Here is a 21,341-nt window from a genome sequence, read left to right on the forward strand (position 1 = left end):
CCCGCTTGCTCTGTACTCCATTCCCTGAGCAAACTGTGAGGGCAGAAGAACCAGTCAAAGCCTGGCTCTTGAGCTTACCCCAGAGCTCCAGCAAGAGGAGAGGCGAGCGAGGGGAGCTAGAGGCGCCCCAGAGCATCCCCTTCCTAGGAAAGAGAAGTGGTCATTGTTAACAGGGAACTCCCTCAGGCCTGAAAACTGCCTCCTTAGAAAGCCCACCCCTTCCCTGGGACACCCCCAACTGTCAGAATACACCACCTTTCAAGGACAGGAGCTAGATTCCTCCCAAAAGAGGCCAGTCACTCTTCTGGATCTCAGAAAACTGTGTCTACATAGTAGCCACAGGGTTGTTGGGGTTTTTTAAATTATTATTGTCATCATTAATGGGTATAGGTGGGTTTTTTTTAACTATTTAAATACATGCAGAAAACCGCACATATCAGAATGTGCGTGGTGGTGGTCGCACAACAATGTGAATGTGCTTAGTGCTGCCCGTTACACTTAAAAATGGTTGAAATGGTAAATTTTGCTATGCATGTTTTACCACAATGTTTTGGAAGTGTACAGTTTGCTGTATTTGCACAAACTGAACATGTCTGTGCAACCAGCCCCCAGATCAAGAACGTGGCCTGCCCCCTCAAGACCCCTCACGGCCACAGAGATTTTTTTTAAGTAGTAAACAGCTGCCATTTATTGAAGGCTCCCGTGTGCCAGCCACGTACTAAGTTGCAAGTGTTCTTATTTATTCTTCATGGCATTTGTCTGCCATGTGCCTCACTGTCATCCTTTGACATATGAGGAGCCAGAGGCTCAAGTTAGGTAGCTGCCCAGGTGCACAGAGGAGCTAGCAGGCAGCAGAGCCAAGGGTGAGGTGGGGGATGGCATCCTGAGCACTGCGTCGGGTTTGGTCTCGGAAAGGCCCAGAGGGGACTGAACCTTGCAAGATACATGAAAGTTTGGAAGGTTGGCTGGGAGGTGGGGGAGAGGGGAATTTGGCTTTGATCTCTTCTGATTTAGATTGCTTATTGTTATTTTGATTCTCTGATGAATGCTTCTTCTCAGAGTCTACTTACTTTGAATTCTGAAATACCCTCCACTTCCCCTCCCCATTCCTTGTAATATTCTCTCAGTCCCAAAATCGGTTAGAACTTTTAACCAGCTTCTGAAAGGTGAGAACTAAGGAGTAGTAGGAAGTACCACACAACTGTTCCTCTGCGGGTTTTGTCCACACTGCAGGGGGATCTACATATCGGATCCTAGGCAACTTGGAAAGCCAGTCCTTGCCAAAGTCAAATTCCTGACTTCTTCCTTTGTTAATCTGGATAGGTTCTACGATGGCAATTAATTGAAATTTTGGAGAAACATTCCAGGAAGATCCAGTCTATCTCAGTCGGTATTTTATGATTTGCATGCATGGCCTCTAGTGTTTACAGGCTTCGAGCCTCTGGCCTTGTTCTCTTAGAAGAAAATATTACAAAGGTTTTTTTCCTTTATTTAATGTTCTTCCTTCTTGCCAGTGGAATTCCTCATCCTACATGCCATTTAAATGCCCTTTTCCAAGGTTATGGGGGGAAAAATAAGGTTTTTACAACAAATACAGTATCTTGAAGTAAGGGGTAATAACAGGGAAGAGGAAATCATGAAGGACAAACAAAGCAGTAATAGAGAACCAGATGGCCTGCGGCTCCTTCCCTTCCCCCAGCCCCTCCCAGCCCCAGGCTCTCCTCCGCTGGGTGGGGGGAGGGGATGGCGCTCTGCTCTCCCTGGGGCAGCTGCCGCACCACCTAGTGCATGTCCTCCCACCCCTTACCCCGTCCAGAGGCAGAAACCGGAGGCGGCAGGGCTGGCCTTTGTGTGGTACACGCGTGTGCTTGTGCCCAGAGCCAGTGGGCACTGCTGCCCAGCATAGGCTAAGGGTTCTTCACGGACCTGTTACAAGTGCTCAGTGTAGTGCATTTGGACATTATGAAACTTGAACCCATTTTACAAACTATGGAAATTTATCTGTTTTATTCCCTATTTTCACATTTCACGTGAAATGTGAAATTTCACGTGAAATGTGAAATCCTTAGTGATTTACCACCTAAAAACACTGACTCTTTAAAATATAATAAACATGTTACACAGAGTAGAATAGTGCCTACAGTAGTGACTCCTTTAAAGTTCTTTTCATCTTGATAAGGAGAAATCCTGGGTTAGACTCCCATCTACGCATATGATAAAATTGTTATGGATATGCTCTCTGACAGTAAGATGGCACTAACCAAATTGAGAAAGAATATAGTATTTATAATAAAAATGCTCCACAGCTCAATGGATCAGGCTGACTTCTATGTGCAAATGCCACTTCCTGGCTGGATCAGGGGCCAACAAACCCAATGAGCAATTTTGGGGATTGAGAACAGGCTCTTTTAATAAGTATTTAAATTAGAGGAATAGGGGAAGCTCTTATAAAAACTTAAAAGTTATTCTAAACCAGAGCCTTAAATCATATATTTGAGTCAAAGCAAGATAACAGTTAAAGAAAATCTCACCAACACTGAATTAATGAAATATCTGAAGTACAAGAACAGGTTTTTTTAAAGTGCAGTTTTAATAATGTTAATTACTCACAATAATTTAAGAAGTAAAAAGTAGCATAGTAAAGATTTGTAAAGAGTATTATTTGTGGGTGTATTGGACTTCTAATGTATTAAAAAGATGATTTATTCATTTGCTCAAAAGATTTTTTTTGATAGATGTTTTGAGTCGGTACCAGCCTCTCTGGGCCCAACCTGTGAGGCTTACTACATAATACATTGTTTCCTTGTCACCTCATATCGCCTTTGATGGAAAAAGTGACCCTGGATGGCCTCAAAAAAGAAAAGGATTTTATCTTTCTCATGAGTAACTAAAAACCCTTGTGAGATTAATGGAGTCACTTAAGAGAAAATCATGAATTCCTGATAAATGACTTCAGAATGAGCTGAGAGTTGGATTCTAATCTGTGCTAAACTATTTAGGTGCCAACATCAAAATGAGATATTAATACTGGATTTGAAATGGAAATTGTTGTTGACCCTTGAACAATGGACAGGTTAGGGACACCAGCTCCCCCCCACTGCATATAACCTTGACTCCCCAAAAACTTCTAATAGCCTACTGTTGACTGGAAGCCTTACCAATAATGTAAACAGTCAACACATATTTCGTATATGTATTATATATACTGTGTTCTTAGAATAAAGTGAGCTAGAAAAAAGAAAATGTTATTAAGAAAATCCTAAGGAAGAGAGTACATTTACTGTACTGTTTTTATTGGAAAAGATCTGCATATAAGTGGACCCATGCAGTTCAAACCCATGTTGTTCAAGGGTCAACCATACTTGATTAATCCCAGATCATCTGACGGGGCATCTGGGTGGCTCAGTCATTAAGCTTCTGCCTTTTGCTCAGGTCATGATCCCAGGGTCCTGGCATCAAGCCCCGCATCGGGCTCCCTACTCTGTGGGAAGCCTGCTTCTCCCTCTCCCACTCCCCCTGCTTGTGTTCCCTCTCTGGCTGTCTCTCTATCAAATAAATAAAATCTTCAAAAAAAAAAAAAAAAAAATCCCAGATCATCTGAATAAGACTGGGCTTGTCCCAGCCCCAGCAAAATATATCGGCTTCCTGCCTCAGGTGACGTTTCCATGTCCCCCTGCATTGATACTAGACGGTCTTCTTAATTTAAATCAGAACTAACATGATGAAGGTTGCAATTAAAGATAAGCTTCTGCTGAAAGCTCTTAATTTTTTACTATTTTGGAGCATTTCCTGGGTGTGGGGTTTAGGAGGTGGATGGAGTAAGGGAAAGAGAAAGGAAAAGGTGGGGAGATGATGTGTATTGTTAATTTTTTTATGATGAAATGTCTCCATCTGGTGGAATTTCAGAGCAGTAAACACTGCTATCTTAAAAGCCTCCAAAGCCATTTCTTAGCATGTGTTCAAAAAAACTTAACTTCCACATGTGTTCCTAGATGATATAGTTAACAACTGCATGTATTTCTTTTAGAGGACATGGAAATTAAACCAATACAAACTGTTCAAAGGCTAACAATTTTAATTTTATGAGTTGAGGCCAAAAGGCAGAGGAATCCAATAGGGGAGCAGCACAGAGTAGATTCCACACAATTAGTAAAGACCCAGCTCTTAAGTCGAGTGGTGGGTTCACAGGTGTTCATATACACATATATTCTCTGGCATGTATTAGTCATTGCCTAAGACAAATCTGGACATAAGCTAAAAATAAGGTTTATTAACAAAGGACTTTCTGGGTATGAAAAGTTATCTCCCTGTTTTGGTTGATTTATCTGTTTAAATTTTTGTAATAGAGTGAAAAAAGAAAGACTGAAAAATGAATTAAAACATAAGTTTTTAGGGGCACCTGGGTGGTGTAGTTGTTTAAGTGTCTAGTTCTTGGTTTCGGCTCAGGTCCCGATCTCAGGGTCGTGGGATGGAGCCCTGCATCGCAGAGCCTGCTTAAGTTTCTCTCTCTCCCTCTCCCTCTGCCCCTCCCTGCCTCTAAAATAAATAAATAAATCTTTAAAAAAAAAAAAAAAGACATAAGTTTTTAAAAGCCTTTGCCGGCACCCCGTTTCCTTGTGGGCTATTTTGTGTCCCCTGTGCCGTCAAGCACTGCCCCACAGCCACACCCAGAGGGCGGGTGGGCTTGTCACCATTTGCCTGTTGTTTTATTAAATTTTATCTAGAATTGTTGCTCATCGGTCAGCTTGCTCAGAGAGTCAGTCTTTGGAGAATGGGGCTCTCAGTAAGGCTTGTGTTAATACAGAGGCTGGTTATTCTCTACCTAATCCCAACAGCCTGAGGAAGATCTTGACCGGGGCCAAAAGCCAACACGTTTTCTTCCCTGGCTGAGGGTTTTGACACAGAGCCCAGCCACAAAATGATTTCAAAAAAAAAAAGGGCTAGGGGTTTTTCTTGCTGCCTCCAAGGACCAGAAAATGGACGGAGAGAAGGCGCTGGGCCCCTGCGGAAGAGCAGTCTGACAGGTCTCGGTATGCTCAGGAGCAGTGACCTCGCCTCCTCCCCTGCCCTCGCACCCCTGGCCTCGGGCCGGTGCAGGGTTCTGTGGACTCGCGCGTGGCAAGGCTGCAGCCCACATATGTGTGTGGGGAGAGTCACACGCTCCGTCCCTGCTCTCTGTCACGCGTCCACTGCCGTGAGCCTAACACATGAACTCTAACCATTGAACTGACCTGTTTGTTCTAAGCTGCAGGTGGTGATACAAGCCCCCCTTTCACGTCCTTCTGCCCACGGCTCTGAGAGCCCGCCCCCTCTCCCGACGGAGACAGGCTACCACCTGGAGCACTGGGTCTTACAGAGTGGTGAGACGCAGAGCCTCAGCGCCGGGCCAGTTTTTGTCCCCACCCCCACCCCCGCACCTGTACACACACAGCTACACCCACCCTTCCTCTCCTGCCCGCCAGGCTCAGGTCAGTGCTGTCAGTAGTCGATGAAATAACCTCAGGTTGAAAACTTCTGAACAAGGCTTAACCTATCGTCCTTATCATGCTACCCATTGTCTCGAAAGCAAGTAAGGCAGGTATTAGGAGTAGGCTTTCATTCCTTCCTGGGCCTCCTAGCAGGCTTCCTTTCTCAGATGACTGCAGATGATCTGTTTCTCTTTTCTTTTCTGATACATCTGTTAATGGCTAACAAAAAACACTAGAACCAGCAAACAGTTTGCATCTCTCCAGCAATACCAGAGGATGCTGCTTACCTCAGGATGTGAGCCGAAATAGAGGCTTAGCTAAATTAGTAGTGTCAATGCATGCTTTGTTTTTCTTCTAGCTTTGCTGAGCTATAACTGACACATAACATTGTGTAGGTTGTGATAGGTTGTGTATGATGTGTACGGTGTACAGCGTGTACACTGTGATGGGTTGACACACGTATATACTGTGAATGTTTACCACAATAACACATCCTTCACCTCACATAACTACCATTTTGTTTTTGTGGTTACAGGGTTTTTCTAAAGTAGCCTGAGGCTGGGTTCCCTTCCCCCTCTGTCCGAGTTGGGGACACTTACCAAGCAAAATGCCCCTCCACCTCAAGAAAGCTCTCTCATGGCCAGGGTCCTACATTATTTTTTTTTTTTTTTAAAGATTTTATTTATTTATTTGAGAGAGAGAGAATGAGAGACAGAGAGCATGAGAGGGAGGAGGGTCAGAGGGAGAAGCAGACTCCCTGCTGAGCAGGGAGCCCGATGTGGGACTTGATCCCGGGACTCCAGGATCATGACCCGAGCCGAAGGCAGTCGCTTAACCAACTGAGCCACCCAGGCGCCCCCAGGGTCCTACATTATTAATTTGCAAATAAAATAAGAAATGAGAGGCAGCACGGGATTCAAGTCACAGTTGACTCAGATTGTAGCCATGTGACCCTTACAAAGGGCTATGTTGGAGTTTGGAGAAATCAGGCAGTGGAATGACTAGGAGATGGTCTTATACTCATACAGCATTGAGTCTGTAACTGCAGAACATTGAAATGGGCAACACATTCACTTCCTTTTCTCTTTGTTCTCTGCAGGGAAGGAGATTGGTGGGAAGCCCGCTCCTTGACAACCGGAGAGACTGGTTACATTCCCAGCAATTATGTGGCTCCAGTTGACTCTATCCAGGCAGAAGAGTATGTTTTGTTTTGTTGTTTTCACTCAACTACTTGCTTTTAAAAGTTAGCTGTCACAATAAAATGCCATTAACTTTGTGCTGGAGGGAGAAGAAATTCACTAGAGTGATTTCAGGGTTGAGAGAATGTGGTGATGCCATTTTTCCCCAGGCACCGTGCTGTGGTTTTTGCCATATCTGTGTAACACTTGTACTATTATTAACTTAATACTTTTCTTTACACCTGCTTTTTAAAAACATACTTATTTCGAAAGGGAACTTTATATCAGAACCCTAATGAAAACCCAGTATTACTTGCCATAGATAGAAACTGATCAGGAAAATGTGATGAAGTTCTGGCCAGAGCATGTATTATTACTGTGAACCCAAAGTTCTAAGCCTATAGTCTGCTGAAAAAAAAGGAGAGAGAGGGAGGGAGAAAGAATGGGAGTAGGGAGGGAAAGAGAATGGTGGGAGGGGGCCAAGGGGGCAAATAATTATTAAACATCAGCTTGACATTTTCTTTCTCAGTGTAATCAGAAGTATTAAGGGGGTACTGAAGACATACCTTCCATGCCCCACATAGAAGTATCTCACATACAGCATGTTCCACAACTCGGGAAATCCTCTGATGCATTTCAGATGCTCCTTTCCTTTGAGTTGGGGTCTTGGTTGGTTTCTTTGATAGTAAATTGTGACTAGCAGTTAGTTGGACCAAGGATTTCACTTGGTACCAGTTTGGGAAGATGGTCAGTAGGCTGAGGGGATTCTAGAACGGACAGCTATCATTCCTTCTCCTCACCTGTGGAGATTCATGGGCACTTCCAAAAGGGAGAACTATCAGAGTGGTTTGTGTGAGGGCCCTCATTTCTGAACTAAGGGAAAGAAAACTGGCCCATGACTCCCAGACTTGGGGACCTGTCCTCCTCCCTGACACCCTGGGGATCTGACTCTTCTGGTAGTCTTGCCTTACCAGTAAGGGAGTCAAGGAAAGTCAGACATGAGGCCCAACCTTTGGCTCCGATACTGCATTTTGCCCTGGATTTGCTTAAGCACGGCAAGGAGGATTAGACTGCACACCCCAGCCAAATCCCCAACTGGATCACCGTCTTGCTTTAATTCCTTTATATTTGCTCTAAGAAGATCGCTGTTGTTCCCCACTCTCAAATACTCAGTGGTTCTGCACTCCTTTTTTCTCCTAGTGAGTGTGTTTTATCATCAGAGAATAAAGGAATTTGTATTGAATTTTTATTTTATGGCAGATTTGCAAACATCTTTGTGTTCTTTCAGAATAAAAGGTACCACTAAAATGTGGCATTATTTTGATTTAACTGGGAACCTACAACTATATATTTAAGTTATATATATGTATAATGTAATAAATTTTTTAAATAATTTGTTTTTAAAGAATAAGTTAGCGTTTTAAGAAGATAACGCATATGGTTTTACATAGGCAATTAATTTTTTAATTAATTATCTGAAAATGCTATTGTTTTAGTTCCATCCATTGTTCTAACAGCTCTTTTTTCACCACTGTTCACAGTTATACTGCATTTTCATTGGGTGACTGATGCAAACCCAGAAAGTCATTTCTCATAAATAATTGTTGTGATTCTCTTTCTACCGCCTAGTGCTAAATTAGGATCATTACACAGTCCGGTGCCTTTAAAAGTCACTGAGGAGCTCGCTTGCAGCGTATCTTTTCTTATCTTCAGTGAGGCTCTTTCATTCACAAAAGAATTTGACAGTGAACACATAATAGCTATGTTCAAGTATAATGAATTAAAATTTCACTTTAGAAACTGAATCCTTTCACAGTTGAATATTCTAAAATTGTTTCTGGGCACAGATTCCGATGGGGTGCTCCTGAATTCTGCCTTGGATTCAGCACCTCGTGCAGAGACGTTAGCTAATTCCCGGGCCATGGTTAGGGCTGGAGAGTGGAAGGGAAGAGAAAAGATAAATAGCAGAGGTTGTGAGGTGACTGGATGTGATGCCTTCTCACATGGCACCAGAGTGTCGTCACAAGGAGCATAGGAAACGTCTGCAACGCCAGTCATTTTGAAGGACGTGCTCGTTGACTGCGCCTAGTGACCTGTCCCTGCAGCTGTGCCGAGCGCACGTGCGCAGATGCCCACCCATCTGCTAAGGCAGCGCCTTTCATTTACCCAGGTCCTCACACCTGCTGGCCAGGAAGAGCATGGAAGCAAGCATCCAAGGGCAGCAGTCATCTCAATTCGGGGTAGTCTTGACAATTTTTTTCAAAGTTGCTATAGGTACAAAGTTACTGAAAATATCATGTCTTTGTTCTTTATCCATTCTGACTCTTTTTTTTAATGCTTGATTAATGATCTTTATATAGACTAAGGCTGTGTTTCATTATTTCCCAGGGGTTGTAATTATGCTCAGAAATCCCAGGGTCTTGTAGATGGGCATGGGAAGGGTCTCCTGCAGTTGCCATTTAAAAACAAGGTCTTAGATTTCTCTTTTTGTGAATGCAGGTGGCAGTTTTAACACAAACCGGTTCTTGTCACCTCTGGAAGGGAAGGGAAATCGCCCACAATTCAAATCTGATTTTTTTTTCTTCAAAGAGTGAAAGAGATGGAGTAGGGATGGAATCAGGAGCAGACTGAAAGGGAACTAGATGAGGCTAGGAAGACACGTACAGGGAAAGGCTACGGATGCGATCAGGGGTGAGGAGGATGGCTATTACATTTTTGTAAATGACCCTTACAAAAGGCTTCCTTCCCTTGATCTCATTTAAAGGTGGTACTTTGGAAAACTTGGCCGAAAAGATGCTGAGCGACAGCTTTTGTCCTTTGGAAACCCGAGAGGTACCTTTCTTATCCGTGAAAGTGAAACCACCAAAGGTAAGATAAGGAGTTGAAGAACTTGGTTGTCATTCAGATCTGTGGATTAGTCAGAGGGGATGAAAGGCTTATCTCCAATGTACAAGGATTTTTAAATGGCACATATCCTCCCCACCTTGTGAGCAGAGTCCTATTTTCAGTTTTCCCTCCAGACTCTAGAGTCCGAAAGGACTACAGAGGCTCAGAATCAAGCCTTCCTCCGGAAACAGGGGCCGGGCAGCTTCATTCCTGCAGGCACGCAAGTTCATAGAATTTGCAGCAGGTCTTTAGAATTAGGACTTTCTACAACTTTTAGTTGCTCAGGCACCACTCCTACAGGTTGTTTTTGCATTCCTTTTGTTTTATCGAAACTGAGGACTGCTTTTCCTCCAGCCACTGGCCTTTCATTATTTAACCACATCTGAGAGCCCACAAGAGAAGCTGGGCCGAGGGAAAGGAGCAGCCATGGCCTTCTAGCTCCGTCTACCAGACATGGTGATCTGCTCCTGGGACGGTGTTGCCAAGTAGAAACTGGAGGCTCCCTTCTAGAGAAACAGTCCTTACACTTGTTTCACACACACTGCCACTGCCCCTGCAACGCTCCATGGCCGGGAAGCTGACGAGAGCGACCCCAGCGCCTGTTTCTCTTCATCCGCCCCCAGAGGAGTTGGGTCTATACCGTATTGGGCAACACAGGGGTACTGAAGAGAGTATCGTAGGAAAAAATCCAGGAGGCTTTCATTCTCAAGGATAAAATCACTTAATTGCTAATATCTTCTGACATTTCAAGAAAAAGGTGTTTTCTTCTGTTACTGAGTGGAAGTGTGTGCACGCGCAGATGCACGCATGCATGCCTGTGCGTCCTCTTCATAATTATTAATCGGAATACTCAAGTAAATGAGACCCAAAAAACAAATGAGCTCTCCAAATGATTGGAGCTGCTAACGCTTTGCCTATTTACCAGGTGCCTATTCACTGTCAATCCGAGATTGGGATGATATGAAAGGAGACCACGTCAAACATTATAAAATTCGCAAACTTGACAATGGTGGATACTATATTACCACCCGGGCCCAGTTTGAAACACTTCAGCAGCTTGTACAACATTACTCAGGTAACCCTAATTCTAACTAACTACTAACCACTGGTACCCTGGAGGGAATGGGTAGGCACTGGGGGCGTGGGGGGGGGGGGGGAGGGCTGCGGGGAGGGGGGGTGCGCAGAATACAAACATGTATGAAGTCAGCAGTGACAGTTTTCTTTGCCGGTCACACAAGGTGGGGCTTGGCTGAATAGGTTCTATTGATGTCTTTCTACCAGAGTTATTATTAGTTCCATACGTTTGCCAAAAGACTCTATATAACATTCTAGTTCCCAAGTACAAAGCAGTAAGTTAAATTGTAAATGTTGTCATCTTTTCCCGTGGGGTCTGTAATCAGAAACCGTGACAGGAGAGGGAGCAGTGTCTGGGAGGGAGCTCACAGGGGGGCTCCTGCTGGGGGCCCCCAGTTCACACTCAGCACTCACAGGAGTGGCTGCGCATACTTTTCATTCCCATGATCAGATGAATTTTGCAATCCATTTATCATGTTCTACTTCCCCACCCATCTAGTTTCCTAACTAGATGTAGACTATGTGACCCGTAGCTCCTAGCTCGGTTACAGCTATTGTATTAAACTTAGAAACAGTCAGTAGATCAGTCTCTGTCCTAACCCCCAATGTCACTGTTAGTGTGTTGTTCCTAGAAATATATACTAACTAGGTGTTTAGGTGTACAGTCTCTACATTTTAGTAAAGGATGTGGTCTTATATACAGGTGTCAAAATAATCATTTTCTTTCCAAGATTAGCAAGAGTATCCCACTATATAACATATACACACAGGTGGATTTTTATATAGATACATATGTACAGATATAGATCTATGTCCCATTAAACCCAGTAGTTTTTTTGTGATCTGTATATGTGTGTATATATACATATATATACACACATATACATATATATATGCATACCCACATACACACATTTTATATTGTTCTTCAGGACAATAACAAAACCCCAAAATAGCACATGACTTGACCTCAACTATTGCTCTATGTACATTTGTTTAAAAAAAAAGTGTGTATAATTTTTTAGCACCAAAAAAAGCAATCTTTTGAAAATGGCAATAAGAAATGCCTATCAATTGATCCTGGGCACTAATGAAAAAGTGAAAAAATTAACAACACTTGGAGTACTCATTGATTAGGGCGTTGGGTAGCTTTAGGTTTACATGGATTCTAATGAAATATTTTGTAGAAATGAAGCAGACTATCTCCCTGAGCTTAAGCAACATCCCCAAAATGCCTGCATGTGTAAGGATTTTTCAAATGCCGAAATGTATTTCATTACAGCCAAACATCAGCAGGATCCCCAGGGTTTGGATCATTTGAAAATATTGTGTTGGAAAGGGCACCTTAATAACATCGTAAAGCTGGAAGGAGAGGAGGGATGTGAAGAGCAATAGATGTTTTTTAATCTTAAAAAAAAAAAATCCATCTCAAGTTAGATTTGTTTTTATATTGGCTTTTGCTCTTCCCTCTTTCTCTCTCCCACACAACAAAGTGCCTTTGAAATATTGACACATAAATAATTTCCTGCCTAAACATCTCAGAACCTGACTCTACCAAAAAGAAAGGAGTAAAAAGTAACTTAGAACTGGTTCCCAGAGAAAAGACAACAACACTACATATGATTTCCCGGGATCTGAAGGGCCCCCAGTGGGGTGTGGTGGGACGGGGCTCTGTCCACCTCACAAGCCAGGCTCTCTCCAGCCTTTGTCACTGCCCTGATTCCTCGTGCTTTGTTACCTTTTCTTACCTGACAGATGTTTCACTTGGCATTCAGGCAATTTCTCCCCCTCACCACTGCTAGATTCTAAAAGGTATATTCTTAAAAAAAAAAAAAAAAAGAAGAAGAAGAAAAAATTCCAAATAACCCAATAGTGATAACTTTTTTCCTTTGTCTTTTTCATAGTAGATAGAGTGCTTTCACATCCTTGAGTTTCTGCAGATTTCAGTTTCCTTTCTTTCTGCTTTGAAACCAGATTTCTAAATTATACATTGGAGACTGTTATAAAGATTTTTTTTTAATGGAAAATATCAAAGAAGCGAGAGTATCTGACTGGTAGAATAGAGTCAGTTAAAATGCCAAAGAAATCCTAGAGAAATGTGACCTCTTTTTTCCCCTGCCAGGTATAATCTTCAGTCTTACTAGCTTATAACAGTCTAACATTCTATGGAAAAAAATCCTGTACTGAAGTTACAATTTTAAATATATTTAAAGCAAAGAAAGTCCCTAAACCCTTGATATTAGAGAGGGAGGGGACAGTCGTGCTGACATTCTGTAGTCCAAAGGTACCTTTTGAAATCAGTGGAGGTATTTTAGGGTTCCAGAGACATGATCTTAGCATATCAGGCGGAAAATGTTTTTCTTCCTTAGTATAGAAACCAAAACAGCCGTACCTGTACCCGTATATTTGTGTAGCCTATATTATACCTGGAGGCACGGAGCAGTTCACATCTGAAATGTCCTCTGTCCTACCTCCAAGGAACATGTTTCAATGTGTGGTGTCTAATCTTCCAAGATATGTGCAGTTCTCTGCCGATGTAGCACTGTTTCGAGCAACGCTGTGCGCTCGCTGGGTTTGTGCGACTATAAGTGTTGTCTCACGTGTTCTGCTTTTCTCTCCCTCTCCTGCTGCTGTCCCCACTCCATCAGAGAGAGCCGCAGGTCTCTGCTGCCGCCTAGTAGTTCCCTGTCATAAAGGGATGCCAAGGCTTACCGATCTGTCTGTCAAAACCAAAGATGTCTGGGAAATCCCTCGAGAATCCCTGCAGTTGATCAAGAGACTGGGAAATGGGCAGTTTGGGGAAGTATGGATGGGTATGCTGAGACTCAATTATTCTATTACTAGCTCTCTCGTTTGGGAAGTCCCAAACATCAAAGATGGAAGGTGAAAAATAAAGACTTTATGACCCAGAAGAAGGTTTAAATTACTAATAGTGGGGAATTAATACATTTGATTTGGATTTCAAAATTCTGGAATTTCCAAAAGAGAGATAGTGGTCAAGATTGGCAGATGGCTCAAATTATGCTATGATATGAGTTTCAATTCATAAGACAGAAAATAATACAAGGAATGTTCCAGCCTGCACAAATGGCTTGCCTTTCATTTTCAAGTGCAGATGTTTGCCCAGTGAGATCAGTGTCTCCTTAAAGGGGAAGTCACCTTCCATCTTTCCTAGTGCATGCATAATTATGGATTATAAGGACTGTGTTTTCTTTATTAATTCCCTTTCCTGTAGAGAAAGCTGATGGTTTATGTTTTAACTTAACTCTGATTGCATCGAGTTGTACCCCACAAACTTCTGGATTGGCTAAAGATGCTTGGGAAGTTGCACGTGATTCATTGTTTCTGGAGAAGAAGCTGGGTCAGGGGTGTTTCGCTGAAGTGTGGCTTGGTAAGGCAGAGGGCACATTTCATTTTGGCTGCATTTCAAAGCCAATTAAAAAGACAGTTTGGGGCAAAAATACCCACACAGTCATTGGGACCAAGACATTTAACCTGGGTGGCTAGCTAGGCGCAGGACATCCAGATTTTGAGAATATGGCGATACTTTGCTGTACTTTTCCATCCTTCTTCATATGGTTAATGAAGGCAGGCTCACACAGAACAAGAAACCAATACAATAAGAATCCGTTGTTTCCTCTTCCTAAGGCCTAGGAAGGTAAGATATTATAGATGGGTTACTATAGGGAAAGACCATGTGCTCAATGGGCCTGGGTTTGAATCTTTACTAGCTGATTAACATGGGCAAGGGGCTAATTTAACCTCTTTGAGCCTTAGTTCCCTCATCTGTAAAATTGGAATGATACCTACTTTATAAGATTGAGGATTACATAGGACAATATACTTAGAGTCCCTGTGCATAGTAGATGCTCAGTAGACACTCCTATTTCTCTTAATTTGGTTGTCATGTCGTTGATAAGGCTAACTGCACTGGGCCCCTCCCACTGCTTTTATAACACCCTTTGGGTCAGTTGCAGCTTTGCTTAGAGAAAATCCATGATTTTGGCCCCACCCAAACACATCTGTCAGTGAGACAGATGTTGGTGCTTATGGAATCCTCCTTCTTTCCTTCTTAGATTCAATTAAAAACAATAAAGATAGGTACCTGTTGCTATGTGTAGTTGTAGGCGTTTAGGGGTGGTCAGCATTAAAAGATTTAACACAGTTAAAGCACTTGGAACAGAACCTGGCAAGGAATAAGTATTACATAGATAGAGATATAGCAATAAGGTTAGAGATAGACGCTCAGACATATACATTTATATGTGTATGTGTAAGCTACTATATAGTGAGTATATATAAATATCTTTATGGCCTTCCTCTCCCTCATTCACCCAATTTATAATTGAAGTTGTGGATGCCAAGGATTTTAATTCAATCACTTATACAGTCAGGAAGAATCAGACATTATACAAAAATTTCTTTTCAAACTTTATAATTATCAACTTTAAATCATTATGCCATATTATTAAGAATCTGTTTCCCACTGAACATAAAACATCATGTTATGGTAGTTCAGGATCAGGATGGAATGCCAGTGAGACTAACTGGGTTGTTATTAGGGAAGAAAATCTCTATTTAAAATTTTGGGATGCTAACAGTACTTAAATAGCAAAGACCACTTACAGATTGTCAGATTTTTCCATTTACATTTAGTGGTCAGATATTTTATAAAGTTTGAATTAACTCTTCTTTAAGCCACTGTTCTTTCATAACTTAGATTTTTATAGGTTGCATTTTGTAATTATATGAACCATGTCTTGAACAGGGTGACAGAAGTTTACAGAATTTTTTAATTCTAAAATCAATTATATTAAATATAAAAATCTTAATTTAAACCAGTTTTCTTTTCTAAATAAAAAAGGCATAATCTAACTTAGCAGATTTTTCTGTTTCCCTTAGAGTTTTAAGTCAAAGTCATAGGACTAATAATGGAATACACATTGAACCTAGATTTTTTTTTTTCTTAATTTTGGGGCTGAAAGAGATTCAAAAGATAATCCAGTTCCATTCCTATATTTTACAGATGAGGCAACCAATGATCATACACCAGGCCTGTCTCTGTACCTACTTGATTTTAACATGTTATGCCTAAATATTTCTGTTCCCTCTTAGCTGCTGTTTAATTTTTTCACTCTTAACTGATAGAAGCTATTGTTCTTGTGGCTGATCATCAGTAAACCTGAGGAATTTTCCTTACCTGGTTGAAGTATGGGGCAAGTAGACCATGAGCTTCTTGCCAATGCTCATCAGCATACTTGTAATCTTACTTATATATCAGCTGTTCAAGGACTCAGTCAAGTAGCCCATCCACTGCAGACAGTTAAAGTCTAGAAGTAATCTCCAGACATCCTCAGTGTGTTGCCATGTTTTTTTTAAATGATGGAACTTAACCGAGTTTCTTCCATGCTGACTCTACTACCTAAGGGATAGCTATGGGATGGCCTGGCCTGTTCTAACCTTTGGACTTTCATCCTTGTAAAGAAGTATCCAGAGCTTTTGGTACCAATTTGTAATCACATGGGTGAGCACCAGAAAAGGAAAGCGGCACATATCAAAATAAAAGTTACAAGAATTATAAACCATCATATAGTGATAAGGAAACACATTTTTCCTATTGAAAATATTTGACAGAGTCCTTACATTTGATTGTCCTTGTTCAACAAAAAAAAAGATACTAAGTTTTTCTAAGTTAAACTCTAACTTTATGCAAGTAGCTATTGATTTAAAAGCTTTTTTTTTCCCATCAAAAGAGGATCTTGATTTGACTTAATATTGTGCAATGTGTGCAGGTACCTGGAATGGAAACACAAAAGTAGCCATAAAGACTCTTAAACCAGGCACAATGTCCCCGGAGTCATTCCTTGAGGAGGCACAGATCATGAAGAAGTTGAAGCATGACAAGTTGGTCCAGCTCTACGCGGTGGTGTCTGAGGAGCCTATCTACATTGTCACTGAGTACATGAATAAAGGTTGGGCCCCACCTCACAGTTGACCCACAGGGTTGTTTTCAGGAGGGAAATGGCAGTGCTTGCTTGCTTTTTTCCTAATTTCTGCATGAGTCAAGGATTCCCATCGGGAAGCACAAATTGTGTGCTCATTAATGAGAACATTTTTAAAAAAGACCATGACCTTGAGCTTGCCGCCCAGATCCTTATGAAATGCAACACCTTCTACACGTTGCATGTGTCAGGAGTCCCAGCTCCTGGCCATAATGAAAGCATTCATTTTTAATATCAGGGGTGGTGTGGAGAGCTATGATCATTTGCTATCATTTCAAATGCCATGGGCTAAATTTCCTTTTTCAGGGCTGAACAGTTAATATCAGACACAGGTCTCTGGGCTCAGTTTAGTCTCCATCTTCTCAGCACCTTTGTTTTTCCAGCTCTCTTCTTAAACATCAGATGAAGAAAGACATGCTTTTAAAGAGCACATTTTTTTAAGATTTATTTATTTGAGAGAGAGAGAGAGTACAAGTTGGAGGGGCCGAGGGAGAAGGAGAGAGAGTCTCAAGCAGACTCCACGCTGAATGCAGAGCCTGATGCAGGGCTCAATCTCACGACCCTGAGATCATGACCTGAGCTGAAACCAAGAGTTGGACACTCTACTGACTGTGCTACCCAGGCGTCCCAAAGAGCACATTTTATTCTCATTCTCTCTTTTTCTAATCAAAGCATTATTGCCAGGAATAAGGCCAGAGATCACTTTGTTTTGGAAAAATAGACAAAGCAAACAAGAAACAACTTTAAAAGGCACCAGAGGACACCAGTGTAATTTTTCCTTTCCACGTACTTTCTTTTTAAATCTATTTGGAATTCTTTTTTTCCTGGCAGGCTCTTTGTCCTTTGTATCCAGGGTTATATGGTAAATAACTTTGTGATTAAAGCATGAAAGCAATCACTAATGACCATCGTGAGCCTCCAGCCTCTGCTCATGATTGTTTCAGCTCTGGTGTCGGTCCTGAGCTCCTGAGGCTGGGTTGTCCCAGTGACTCTGAAGCTTCAGCTGTTTGTTTCAGATATCCTTAAGGCCTGGCGGGTGCTGATCTAGCAGGCGGAGCTACCTGCCCCACTCTATATTCCTGAGATATTCTTTCCTTGATTTAAAATCTATAAATAAGCGAGGCCAGTGATTCTCAAACTTTGCCAGGTGTCAGAATCACTCAGGGGGCTTCTTACAATACACGTTTCTGGGCCCAGCCTCCAGAGTGTCTGATTCTGATTCTGATTCTTGGGTAGAACCCAAGAGTTTGCATTTCTAACAAATTCCCCGAGGGATGCTATCCCTGCTGGTCCCAGGAACACACTTCCAGAACCACGCAGCTGGGCAGCATCTTCCCCACGTCACTCCTCCATATGGGGCTGCTGGGGGATGAGGCTGAAATGGTGCAGCTCCCCACGTGTCCCCACGTGTCCTTCTTTGTGACATACAGGGAATCACATCCCATGTATTGCGATTTTATCAAACCTTTGTTGTCCTTAGAAATGGAGTCGCCATTGTTTGTTTCTGAAAGATAAAACTGCTGCCTCTCAATGCACAGTTTTTTCTACCCTCCTTTTTTTTTTTTTATATAAATCTTTTCTTCATTGATGGCATTATTCATTCAATCACCTCATTACTTCTAATAAGAAAACCAAATACAGCCCTTTGTCAGGCATTTTTATCTTTCAGAGTAAATTGAAATGGTTTTATGTTTTGTTCACAGGAAGTCTACTTGATTTCTTAAAAGATGGGGAAGGAAGAGCTCTGAAATTACCAAACCTTGTGGATATGGCAGCACAGGTAGGCCACGTGGCCCTTTGACTCGCACCTCAGGTTTAGCGACATGTAAGTACATCGAGTCATGGTGTGACATGTGTCCTGTTCCTCGGTTCCCACAGGTTGCTGCAGGAATGGCTTATATTGAGCGCATGAATTACATCCACAGGGATCTGCGATCAGCAAACATTCTAGTGGGGAATGGACTAATCTGCAAGATTGCTGACTTTGGATTGGCCAGATTGATCGAAGACAACGAGTACACAGCAAGGCAAGGTGGGCATTTAAATAGGATGGCTCGTGATCACATCCTTGAGAGCAGTCGCTTACTGCACGATCCTTCCTCTCTCCTTCCCTTCCCTTCCTCCAGAAAATATTTGAAATGGCATTCTTCGGCTGAGGTTTTTCTTCTTGATCTGGCAGGAATCTGATAGCTCTGCAGGTGGGAGACTATAGTGGGTTCAACAGATGGGCAAGATGTTACTTTCTAGTGAGTGAGTGTCCACCATTGTGGTCCTCCTGGCTTATGCTGCCCTCCTCACATCCAGGCCTGGGACGCTTTGCCTTTGGGGAAAGAGGGCTTTAAAAGGCCAAAAGAGAAGTCAAATAATAGCTTGTCATTCCCTCGAAGTCTCAGCAGAACACACAAACACGCTCATTGGAGAGTTTAATCAAGGAGTTATTTATAAAGGCATGGGTGGAGTGAGGAAAACCAACATGGCATAGTGTGATATCCTAGAGCTAGTAAGTAACAGCCACCCACCAAGGCCAGAAGGGCAGTGGGGAGGGGGCTGCCACCAGAGCTAAGAACGAGAGGCCACATTTGGCAGAGAAAGACCAGGCATGGATCGGGCGATTTGTACCTGAGCTCAGCCTTTGGGCCTCCTCCAGATGTCCTGCCCAACCCGGCGGGAAGCCAAAAGTCAGAGGAGCCCACTGATGAGTCCAGCTGGGTCAGGAGCCGGGAGAAGAGCAGAAAAGGGATCTAGAAGAAGGATAGAAAATAACAGTGTCACCCGAGCAGCCCACCCCCTCTAAATCATCTCCCTCCATTCTCCCTCCCCCAGAGATTTGTAGAAATCAGGCTCTAGACTAAACACATCCCAAACCAGCAGCCACTCTGGTGGGGAGCTTTTTGGCTACTTTTAGAGCACTTGATGCCAGGGAGGGAATTCCCAGGGTTATCTCCTACCACCCTGGATCGTGCACAGTGGTAAGCAGGTAAGTGTGTGGAATGAAGTGTGCTGTTTGCGGTTGAACATACGCTTCTCCTGTAGAATGTAATGCTCGCGTCGGGAGGAGGGGGTAGGCTTCATGGCTGTTGTTTCTAAGCAAGCCGAGGTACTCTGAGCAGGGCTGAGTGCTGACTAGAATGCACTGCAGGACAGTGCTTTCTGCTCGATTTCACAGTGGCCACCCTGGAATTCCGATCCTTTCTTTCTTTTTAAATTCTTTCATTTCACACCTGTTCTTCCCTCATCGTTCTCAGCGGTCTCAAGTGATGAGGAGCATGGTTAAACGAAGACCCTGACTAGCGCAGATACCGTCCAGATGCTCAATCACCTGTTGGTCAGACAGCTCGGCTCTTTGAATGTCCCCAACACGTGGCAGTTCTTGTCCTGGAGCCGCATGCCCACATGCACACGCGCGCACACACACACACGCTACTGCGGGGTCAGATGGCAGGCCGTGTCCCTAATCAAAGGCACACGGGCAGCTGCGATTGGCACTGGTTGTCCAGAAAGAAGTGTGGACGTGATTTTAAGTCAAGGCGAGCTGAGAGGGTGTGCAGTGTCACTGGGTCTGAGACCTGGCCCTAAATGAGAGCTCACCCCGCGGCAAACCCATTACATCCCAACTCACAGACCCAGAAGGAGGTGGAGCAGGTGAAGGTTTGGAGACATGAGTATTTGATTCGGGAAGAGGTGAGATTGGAGTCAGTCTCAGCACTCGGTCGTGAAAGCGTCCTTGCATGCATGAGTAGAGTCCTGGTGCCAGATGGGGCAGTCCAGGATTTGTCCCTCCCCTTCTCCCAGACTCTGGACTCTACACAACTTGTGGTTACAAATTCTGGCCTTGAACCATCCAGAAGGTTGCAGGGCAGAAACCAAGGATGTTGACAGGGGTGCTGCTGACAGAGCTGGAGGTTTAATCCATGGAGTGGGGTCCTCTGGCTGTCGCCCTGGGTGCCTGATACCCGAGGGGAAGGCGTGTGAGAGCCCCTCACCAGTTTCCCTGACAGCACGCTTCTGCTATGGAGCATGGCCACAGTGGCCACCCTCAGCCCTGGCCATCACGTCCCACCCTCGTCCCCTGCCAGCTCTCCCCATCACCCTTCTGGTGGCTTCCTAACCCCCACCATCACTGTCCCACATGCTGTCCTGATGCCTTTTGAAGGATCAGCTTCATACCCTTTGTACCATGTTTGCTTAACTTCCAAATAGAGCCCCACCCATCCCTCTTAAAATGCTTTTTGCTTCTCTCTTCCCTTTCACAAATACCTTCACATCCATGCCAGACACTGGAAAGAGATAAGTAAGGAGAAGTAAATGACGTGGAGAACTGAAGTTGGGGAAGAACAAAGGCTGTGGGGCTCCAGGATTTGCAAGGAGAATAAAAAAAATGGTCTCCTGCAGCAGAGGGAAAGGAAGGAGCTGGGGCGTTTGCAGGGTATCTGCCGAGAGCCAGGTCTGAGAGGGTAAATGTGAAGAGTGCAGAGGGAAATGATAGAAATAGACTCAGAGGGGTTAAGTAAGTTGTACAAAGTCCCACAGCTAGTAAAAGGGCAGAGGCAGGATTTGAGTCTGGGTATGGCCAGCACTGTTGCTTCTGCTCTTATAAGCTGTACTGACTGCCTCTCAGCAAGACAGTCATTTAAAAGACAAAAACTAAAAACTAAGATTAGGCATGAGTCCCATTTTCCCTTTATTTTATGGGAAAGTTTTTAAAGGGGGAGCTTCTAACGTGCATGTGTGAG

At 43.3% G+C, this 21,341-nt stretch overlaps 1 protein-coding gene across 10 annotated transcripts in view; it reads left to right on the forward strand.

Annotated features, from left to right (window-relative positions):
- The window catches only part of FYN (FYN proto-oncogene, Src family tyrosine kinase), a 211,248-nt gene that overhangs the window by 160,212 nt on the left and 29,695 nt on the right, over positions 1 to 21,341 (forward strand). For 9 of the 10 annotated variants that reach the window (XM_078054854.1, XM_036105329.2, XM_036105332.2 and 6 more), the window contains 7 exons: positions 6,568 to 6,666; positions 9,411 to 9,514; positions 10,458 to 10,607; positions 13,255 to 13,419; positions 16,399 to 16,578; positions 18,312 to 18,388; positions 18,487 to 18,640. In XM_078054854.1, the coding sequence (XP_077910980.1) occupies positions 6,568 to 6,666; positions 9,411 to 9,514; positions 10,458 to 10,607; positions 13,255 to 13,419; positions 16,399 to 16,578; positions 18,312 to 18,388; positions 18,487 to 18,640 (929 nt within the window). Of the gene's footprint in view, positions 1 to 6,567; positions 6,667 to 9,410; positions 9,515 to 10,457; positions 10,608 to 13,254; positions 13,420 to 13,841; positions 13,998 to 16,398; positions 16,579 to 18,311; positions 18,389 to 18,486; positions 18,641 to 21,341 lie in introns of all 10 variants that reach the window. The other variant, XM_036105335.2, reaches the window with a different exon arrangement.

This window comes from Halichoerus grypus, chromosome 9 (genome assembly GCF_964656455.1).
Source record: "Halichoerus grypus chromosome 9, mHalGry1.hap1.1, whole genome shotgun sequence".
Classification (NCBI taxonomy): domain Eukaryota; kingdom Metazoa; phylum Chordata; class Mammalia; order Carnivora; family Phocidae; genus Halichoerus; species Halichoerus grypus.